The 10,355-nt window shown below is 33.6% G+C and overlaps 1 protein-coding gene and 1 long non-coding RNA gene across 4 annotated transcripts in view; both read right to left on the bottom strand.

Annotated features, from left to right (window-relative positions):
- Nucleotides 1-4,100: 4,100 nt before the first annotated feature.
- On the bottom strand, nucleotides 4,101-6,889 carry LOC107853673 (UDP-glycosyltransferase 71K1). Its single transcript, XM_016698647.2, has one exon. The coding sequence runs from the start codon at nucleotides 5,695-5,697 to the stop codon at nucleotides 4,282-4,284; it is 1,416 nt and encodes a 471-aa protein (XP_016554133.1). The 5' UTR covers nucleotides 5,698-6,889; the 3' UTR covers nucleotides 4,101-4,281.
- Nucleotides 6,890-7,373: 484 nt separating this feature from the next.
- Nucleotides 7,374-10,355, bottom strand: part of LOC107853674 — a 39,029-nt gene continuing 36,047 nt past the window's right edge. For all 3 annotated transcript variants that reach the window (XR_007055563.1, XR_007055564.1, XR_007055565.1), the window contains 2 exons: nucleotides 8,330-8,404; nucleotides 7,374-7,669 (listed from right to left, as the gene is read on the bottom strand). This is a non-coding gene — a long non-coding RNA (uncharacterized LOC107853674). The remainder of the gene's footprint in view (nucleotides 7,670-8,329; nucleotides 8,405-10,355) is intronic.

The following is a 10,355-nucleotide window of genomic DNA, read 5'->3' as shown; positions in this document are numbered from 1 at the left end:
AAGCAGATGACATAACATAAATACGGCACCCATAAGGAATATAAAACAGAGGAAAGCAGAGGAAAGCACACAGATTCGTAATAAGCATGGAACACTGAATACGGAATCATAACGGGAATAAAAAATAAAAAAAAAAACCCACCAAGTAATTCCCTACACTAACAAAATGACATGCCAACATAAAATATTTGATTGACTATCAAAATTATATTAGTGCCACATAAATTGGGACGGGACAGAAAAAGATATAAAACAACATATATTATTTGAAAATGAAATAAAAAGTACTGTAAATAACAATAATTAACAAAATAAAAATTAAAAATTGACTAATTTCTGCTTCTTCAATTGTGATTTTAATGTATCACCCGCAATTAATTATTATAAGTCACTTATGCATTGAAAAATTAATTATATTGAATCCACGATTATACTATATATATAAAATATAATATAATATATATATATATATATATATATATATATACACTATGAATAAAAATTTTTATGGTATTTAAAAAAAATAAAAATTACTACATATACTCAAAGGACAAAAGAGTAAAAACACACAAGAGATAAATATAGAGAAATCAAGAAGCACCAAATGGTTTTTTATAGTTGTAACATTCAACACATTTCTAAATGTTTTCAAATTCTTCTTTAATAAACACATACACATAATAAAAATAATAAATAATTACATTTTACTATATCACCCCTAATTAATTATTATGGTCATTTAAGCATTGTGCCACATAAGTTGAAATAGAAAAAATATTATAAATCACAATGATAAAAAATTTAAATTATTTAAAAAATATAATTGACTATCGTCGACACAAAACTCTGAAAAAGGAGAGTAACATATATTATTCAAAAATTACATAAAAAGTATTATAAATTACAATAGTTATCAACTTAAAATATCTAGAAACAATTTAATATGTTATATATTTCAAAAAAATTACATGAAAAATACTAGAAATTACAATAATTAACAACTTAAAAAATTTAAAAGATATAAAATATTTGGCCGACTCTTAAAATTATATTAGTGCCACTAAAATTGGAATAGAAGAAAAGTATTATAAATCACAATAATTAAAAACTTAAATTATTTTTAAAATATAATTGACTATCAATGCCACAAAAATTTGGACAAGAAAGTAACATATATTAATTTGAAAATAACATAAAAAATATTATAAATTACAATAGTTAACAACTTAAATTATCTAAATATATATTAAAATAACATATGTTGAACTGATGCTAGATTCCGGATGAATCCTAGAAAACATATGCAATACTTTTATTAAAAAAATTTATTTAAATATATCAAGATTGAAAAGATAAATAAATATCTTAATGTTCGGCCCATTCTAACACGGGTCATGCTCCTCTAGTATTTATGATAAGTACTAATTATTGTGTGTAATAATTATTATATCAATCAATTGATCTAACAATTGCTCGATAAACTGCTAAACCAATAAAACTGATTCATAATGATAGAGTCTGAAATTTTACTAAAGGGTTTAGACTATGAAAAAGCAAACACAGAAAAAAGTTAAAGTAAACATTTATTGTGTGTATATTTTAACCATATATAGACAATATATTTTTTGATAAAAGAGATTGCGAATGTAACAACTCGAAAATAATTACATAGTCCATGTTAAAATCTCACGTGATAGTTCTTGTTACGGGTTAATACTGCTAAAAAAAGTCAAGAGTCAATTGAAAACAACATTGAAGAAGTTCGTTGTTTTAAACCAAATTGACTACATATGGGCGATGGGTTGATCGAGAGGGGTGCATGAGACAGATCAATAGTAAAAAACTTACACACACTCGATGTATATACCAAGTCAATATATACATGTCACGTATTTGAATTTAAGGTTCATGTTACTTAACCATGATTAATTAACATGTATTTTACTTAATTTAACTACTTAATCATGATATATATACCGAGTGCACGTAAATTTTTACCATCGATCTATCTCATGCACCCCTCTCAACCCATCACTCATATGTAGTCAGTTTGATTTACTACAACGAACTTTCTTAATGTTGTTTTTGATTGATTCTCGACTTTGTTTTACCAGTATTAACCCGTAACAAAAGCTATCACCTGAGGCATTAACGTGGACAATATGACACCAATAAAGTAGAGGACTCATTCACCACTTTTGTACAAAACAACCATTTCCTCTTTGTGTTCTTTAATTAGTAAATAGTGATTTCCCAACAACCATAATAATAATTTTTAAAAGTTTTTTCAGTGTTCGATATTCGTATTAGATTTAATTATATTTAAGTTCATACATTATAAGATTCATTTCTGTGGATAGTGCTTCTAATAATATTTCCTTCATTCCTAGAAAGTGAAACTTGAACCTTTTAATTTAAAACGAAGGAATTTCAACCATCCCATTACATCTCGTATCGATGAAAAAGAATTATTTTATTTAGTCTAGAAAAGATGTTTTTTCTTTTTTTTTGGATTTAAGTACTTCTTTATATCAAATCTCAACACTCACAGGGTACAAATTAGTACGTCTAAAACAAAAAAATTCGTGCTACCAACAAAAAGAATAGAGATATATGCTTTGGAATTAAATTATTACTATATGTTTAGAGTATAACAATTTTTATAATTAATGTAGTTAGTCTAGATAATTAATAGTAACATAGCCATAACAAATTAAGAGCTCGTATGAGTTAGGTAATCCAGTAAAAATAGTTGATGAGCATTGCGCGCTAAAAAATACTTTTAAGTGAATAAACAGTTACATATTTAGATAAAAATATCAAAACTAATAATTAATGGTTAGTGTATATGGTAAAAGGTGTTGATAATTATTTTTCTATTAAAATTTAAAATAACTAAATTATCCTTACAAATCTTTACCTAAAAATACTTTTTTCGTGAAAATAAATGGAATAGATAACAAAAAATAGAAAAAATAAAAGAGAAATGCTAATTATAGATTTAATGGATTCTCCTACCTATCAGACTAATCTTTTGGGTTGAATTTTCCTGTTTGGTCTATAACAAATTGTTATGGTCCATTGTCCCACATTGGTATATAAATGTGTTGATGTGGGACTTATGTAGACTTGAATTCTCCAAATTCAATAGCTAGCTTTCCTAGATTGCATCAATGATATCAAAGTCACTTGACTCCCACATCTAGTTGTGTCTAATGCATAACTGTCGAGGACAACGGAATTTGTTATGATCTATTCCAAGGTATTGGACTTGAGTCCCACATCAGCTTCAAAACAAGCTAATAAGCCGATATAGGACTGATATATCCTTGACCCACTTCAATAGCTAGCTAGCTTTTGAGGTATGATTATATCCTTGAGCTTTTCCACTTAATAGCTAGCTTCTGAGGCATGATTCTTCATCGATTATAACAGTCTGGAGAGCTTATTTTCCTTGCTAGGTTTGAGAAAATTCTCGATTATATTGGTCTATATCAGTCTGGAGAACCTGTATTCCTTGCTAGGATCGAGAAAATTCTTGTCAGGTTTGGGAGACGGGTGCGGAGCGTGATTGTTTGCTATGGCCCATTGCAAGGTATGGAGCTCGAGTCCCATATCAATACTACTACTTCTTCTTCTTCTTCTCTAAAACGGCGGCATTTTATTACTTCAGAATATGTCTTACTCAGAATATGTCTTACATGTCCATAAGATATCATTGCATCATTTTCAATCCAACATGGGAATCGAGCTATATTATGAGCTAGCACATTCCAAGCGCATGGGAATCGAGCTATATTATGAGCTAGCACATTCCAAGCGCGAGGGATTATACAAAGTAACAATACCTCTAATTGATTCAATAGCATACTATTGCAACCATAACGACAACATACCCAGTGTATTCCCACAAAGTGGGGTCTGAAAAGGGTGAAGTGTACACACTCCATACCATTACCTTAGATGAAGTAGAGAGGTTGTTTCCGATAGACCCCTGACTCAGGACAGATAACAGTATAATAAACAAAAAAATATAAAAGCATACAACAAAATGAGATAACACACTGCTAGATAATAAAGGAAACAAGACACCCACAAGGTAATAATATAAACTATCTACTCGAAATCATAGACAACATCAAAACACCATGAACAAGAAACTGCAGGCACAAATACAAACAAAGGCACTCTTCCTTACTATTACGGACGAACTCCTACCCACTAATCCTCTACTCTAATCCGAAGAGTATCACAAAATATGAAGATCTTCTTTTCTCAATTCTAGGAATCAAGAATAGTTTCAACGAATAGTCCTACAGAAATGAAAGAAGATCCACCCTCCATCTGTGCCTTCCTGCAAATTTCTCCCATATCCTTGACTCTCTTCCTCAGGTGATTTTGACTGTCCATTATGCATCTTATAGCTCTCTCCATCTCCTCTGCCTTCACAATTTCACGATGATCACTATCGTGCATCCTGTAATCCAATCTGAGCTCCATTGCCATCTCAAGATCTCTCACCAATTGAAACGCGTTCATGCTTTGTTCTGCATAAAGCGGCCATGTAAGAATTGGAACTCCATGCCATAGACTCTCTACAGTCGAATTCCACCCACAATGAGATACGAATGCTCCAGTGGCTTTGTGCTCCAAGATATCGACTTGGGGTGCCCATCCACATACTATTCCTCTGTCTTTTGTCCTCTCCAAGAACCCTTCCGGCAATATCTCATCTAATTTTGTAGTTTCAGCGTCCACAGGAAGACGTATTGACCACAAGAACCTAACCTCACTCCGTTCAAGTGCGATTGCCATCTCGATTAGCTGTGGCGGCTCAAAATTACCTATGGTTCCAAAGCACAGAAAAAGAACAGACGAAGGTGGCTGCTGGTCTAGCCATTTCATGATTTCATCATCTTCAGACTTGGAATTTCCCGTACCTGTTTGACCCTCGGGGTCAAGAAGAAATCCTACCGTGTAAACCGGAGGTAATTCAGGATCAGATGCTAAGCTATTGACAGCATGACTTTCGAATTCTGCAACTGTGTTGATGAGAATTCCTTTAGTTTCTTTGAACCTGACACCATGGTTGCGGAATGAGTCGTAACCTTCCTTGACAAATGCAAAATTAGGCAAAACTTTTGAGGGTACTGGATGAGCATAGGCCGCTATCTTTAAATCAGCATCAGATCGGTTAAATTCTCTCCCAACTTGGTCATGCCAAACGGACATGTAAAACAGAAAACCTAGAAAACCAGCACCAGAAGTGAAGAAAAGATAGGAAGGAATGTCAAGTTCATTTGCCACATCAATCATTGAACTACAAAACATATCAATAACTAGTCCAACAATTTTCGTGTTCAAATCAGACCACTTGTTGCTGACTATTGCTTCCTTGACAAGGGGTCGATAATTTGCTATAAAAAGAGAGACGTAGTTCTCAAGAGACTTAGCTAGTTCTTCTGAAGATGGCGGTTCAACTTGAGGAAGTATCATATATCTAATTCGACTGCCCTGAGGATCATAGGAGCTTCGCTTGATGTAGGCATCTATGCGGGCATCCCACGGTGGCCTTATAATCAGAATTGTTGCACATAGCCTTTCATCTCTATTAAGCAAGGTCTCTGCAAACTTGCATATCGAAACTAGGTGACCGATGGCCGGGGCAGGCACAAATACCAGCTCTAATTTGCTCATTTTTAGAACAAGCTAATTAATCAAAAGATAAAATGTTTGATGATATAATAAATGGATGTATGAATGTTTTTGTGGTGGTGGTTCTGCCTTTTTCTTCGAGGGAATGTTATAAGATATGATTCTACTTTGATCATTGTTCGGTAAACAAAGACCTATTATCTATTGGCCTATGACAGGTAGGCCTTATCTTTAAATAGAAGCCAACATGTTAAATTTTTACTCCCTCCGTTTCATTTTACTTGTTCATTTTTGCAAATTAAGCGAGTTTTGTTACTCCCTCCGTTCTTAAATATTTGTCATCCTTACTAAAAACAGTGTTCCACAATACTAAAATCAAGACATAATTAAGTATATTCATCTCATTTTACCCTTAACACCTTTTCATTTATTGAAGAGGGATCACACTTTTCATTAGTTAAAGAAGAGTGATTGAAGAAAATTTGAAAAGGGTATGATGGTAAAAATACATAGTTTCTCAACGGGCATGCAACCAAAATGTGACAAGTATTTAGGAACGGAGGGAGTACCTTCTTCCCATACTACCCCTAGTATTAAATAGCTAAATAATCTAATTTAGAGTTCAAAAACATCGTTGATAAGGTTAGTCCAGTAAAATATACCTCGAATTAAAGTTTTCTCGAGGAGTGTATCAAGTCAACATGAGCTAAGGAAAATGAAACGAGGGGAGTAATTATCATAAGAATAACTGTGACAAAATTTGTTTCCTTGAATATGTGGTGAAGAGGTTACTTAACTATTTCTGTTTACCTCTAAATTAGTCTATTTAAGCTTCTGACTGGATAACTTATGGTATATCAAAATATGTGAAACTCTAAAAAAAAAAAAAAAAAAGGTAGCCCAGTGCATTAAAGCTTATTCATACAGGGAAATTCTCAGTTTTTCCCTCGGGACTAGGCTGGGCAGAACCTGGTTAAATCATTGTGTATATTTTTTTCTTCACTATTTGCTTTGATTGTGTATGTGCTAGTTAATTCACAATATTCCCCAACAGGTACTCATGGCGCCACCAAATCGCTTACTTAGCCGAACATGGCTATCGTGCTGTGGCGCCTTACTTGAGGGGTTATGGAGATACTACAGGCGCACCCCTTAATGAACCTTCAAAGTTCAGTATCTTTCACCTTGTGGGTAATCTTGTAGCACTGATAATGAAGATAATGTTTTTGTTGTTGGACATGACTCGGGTGCCACAATTGCTTGGCATTTATGACTTTTTAGGCCAGATAAAGTTAAAGCCTTCGTGAATTTTGAGCGTCCATTTTCCCCGAAGGGACCCACAGATGAATACTGTTGAGAGGGTAAAGGCTTTCTATGGGTAAGATTATTATATGTGCAGATTTCAGGTTCTATCTGTTTGTCTATGTGTTTCATTTGTGTACTTGTTTGATGCCGCACCATGTCGGATTCCCAACAAATACTTTTGAAGAATCAGAAACGTACCCATACTTTTATGAAGAGTCCGAGCAACAAATTCGGATAAAAAGAGAAAGACTTCATTTACAAAATTAATCAGTTCTGAAATAAAGGCAGTGCATTAAACTCTCACGCTGTCACGACTCAAATGGTCATGAGTGACACCCACACTAATCTTCCTGTAGGAGAACCAACCAATCTGAACCATTACCCAATACTTAGTCAATATTAAGATGATAATATTATAAAATCAACATAATAACAATAATCCAGGACTAATCATTAATAATGTGGAAGTCAAACAAACTACTTACTAAAATTCTCAAGACCCAAAAGTCATCGTACAGGAACTACTAACAAAGATCATGTCTAAAGAGATATCCAAAATAAAGTAAATAATGAATGTTTCGTTGCCCGAAATATGGACAAGAACCAATAAGATGACCCATGGCAGCCTAGCGACGGAGCGTTCACCCTTGGATCAAGATCCACTATCAAACTCTAGAGGTGAGGCCGTGTCTGAGCCTCTGAAAACTTTCTGCACTCAATAAAAGAAGAGTACAGGGTAGTATCAGTACAAATCACTATGTACTGGTAGGTATCATAGGCAACTCAACTTAATAACATGTACACAGCATAAATCAAATAATAAGTAGACAGACATCATCACATAACAAATTCTCAATGAATCAACAATACAACATTAGCAGGTCAAACAGTGCTCATAGACAAGCCACATAACTATCAAGAGTATCAATCATACTGTAAACATCCACAAAATCAACACAAATATGTACACACATGCTATGAGACTTATTTTTGCTCAAATAATCATGACTTGCAGGGAACAATCTATGTTCATGTACCGGACCGACGTGGTACCCGATCCAACATAACCCAATCCAACATAAATATAAACGTACCGGCGTGATACCCGATCCAACATAAATATAAACAAGTATTATCAATATCAATTTACACAACCTCACAGCATACAACACAATGTACCAAGTTTTCAAGTACACTTAAAGTCAGAAGACAATTCCATCAAGTAAATTTTCAATAAACATTTATATACGAATCAACAATCCAAACATCAACAATTTCAAGCATGTCCGAATACCAATCCACAAGTATTCAATTTAGGAGCATACACACAATTAAGTTGAGTCTAAACTCCAATTAAATCATAACCTACCTCAATCGAAGAATTCAAACGCAAGCTAATTTGCCAAGGTCTTGCCCTTCCTTAAAGCTTCCGAAAGGTCCAAATCTGTTCAAATATATAATCCGTATAAAATACGAATCTAGTTACACCCGTTTATAAATTCTTATTCTAAAATTCTTAAACTTAAACCTCAGTTTCACTAACCCCAAATATGAAGTAAATCACGAAAATTAAATAAATACATAATAATCCGCAAATCAGTGGCCTTCATAATAATATCAAACATTTATATAGAACATAAAACATAAATACACCATTTGTGTAGAATGCCAATGATTGGCTTACCAAAATTTTGGCCTAACTTTGCTCACCTGCACATGCACCAGCAACTATAACCTATACTATTAATTTAATATTAAAATATGAAAGAAATTAATTAAAGTTTTCTAATCATTACTGCCATACTCATTGGCAACAGACTCCCACCCCATTAATTCATAACTTTGTACATTGTAATATACCATTGAACACAAATTACTAGTATTTTTTAAAAAAAAAAAAAAAAACTAACCTGAGGAATCGTGACCCTCCTTGGCGACGACAAACTGCTAACCTTTGTATTCTCCCTTTTTGTCCTAATATCTCTTGTGATTATTATTGATAAATTCTACCTATTTAAATATATTTTATTATTTTAATTGACCATATAAAGTTTAATAAATTATGATTTTGACCCACTAATTAAGAATTAATTATCTCGGGGATTGAATACCCCTATGTCCCAAGTGACTGGCTTGGCTGGTGTATTCGATCACGAATGACCAAATAATCTAAATAATCTATTAGTAATATGCTTGAGATACCGAAAGTTCATCCTTGAAATTCATTTGGAACCTCAAAAAAAAAAAAAAATTAAATATGTAAATTCACTAAAAAGAATATTCCGGGCCCATTGGAAATACTACGACACTAATCCGAGGTCGTCTCGATCAAAGATCGACTATTATTGAATTTAACTTTCAAACTCAATAACCCAATTAATGAATTAAATTACTTTCGAACATCTCAAACATTGATACTACTCATCCCGTGAGTCATAATTCATGTGCACCAACTATAGGGAGAGCTAGAATGGGAAAGATGACAAAGATTTCAAAAACGACCGGAAGGATCGTTACACACGCACATAGGGTTTGGGATGCGTCAGAGGCAGGAGTTTTACCAAGAGTTCATCATCTACCATATGTAGAGAAAAAAGTATTGACCTTGTATATACAATGTGATTTTACGGCAAATGGGATCCGGAAGAACCCCTTCCGCCCCTGGCCATTTTGGGATCGCCAGACCACATCGAGTGTATTATAGAGAGTCTTACCATGCAAACATATACTAGACACAACCTTTTTATTGCATTTCATCGCCTCAACCCGTGACATATAAGTAACCAAAGGAACAGCTTTATAAATTTGATATATCCAGGAAAGTGCAAGATTTATTGTATAGAAATAATAGGTTACCATGCTTTTACATATCTTTTTAAGCGACAAAATGGCAATAAACAAAATTATGTTGGTTATGTTGGTCTTCTTGAATTGATTGAACCAAAGATTACAACCCAGTAGGCACAGCCTAGTTGAAAGATCACTATGATCTTAACCTGCAGGTACCAGGAGATATTGAAGCTGAATTTGCTCCAATTGGTGCTAAGTCTATTCTTAAGAAAATTTTGACGTACCGTCATCCTGGACCACTTTATTTTCCAAAAGGCAAAGGTCTTGAGGCTATCCCTGATGCTCCGATTGCCCTTTCATCTTGGCTGTCTCAGGAAGAGTTGGATTACTATGCCAACAAGTTTGAGCAGACTGGCTTCACTGGGGGAGTTAACTATTACCGAGCTTTGCCCATGTAAGCATTCCTTGCTGGCCTTCTATGATCTCATAAATTTGATTGCATATGTACGACACACTAGGTGTATGCTTCTAGCCAGAGGCCGAGTAAAGAGTTCTAAATTTATAGGTTTTGGATCACAACATTTTTTAATTACTGGATTCCGGAT

This window comes from Capsicum annuum, chromosome 5 (assembly GCF_002878395.1).
Source record: "Capsicum annuum cultivar UCD-10X-F1 chromosome 5, UCD10Xv1.1, whole genome shotgun sequence".
Lineage (NCBI taxonomy): Eukaryota > Viridiplantae > Streptophyta > Magnoliopsida > Solanales > Solanaceae > Capsicum > Capsicum annuum.
The sequence above is the reverse complement of the archived record's forward strand: the minus strand, read 5'-3'. Positions and strand labels throughout refer to the sequence as shown.

What these genes read in the sequence shown, in the direction of transcription:
- LOC107853673 (XM_016698647.2), bottom strand. Translation starts at nt 5,697, where the DNA reads ATGAGCAAATTAGAGCTGGTATTTGTGCCTGCCCCGGCCATCGGTCAC.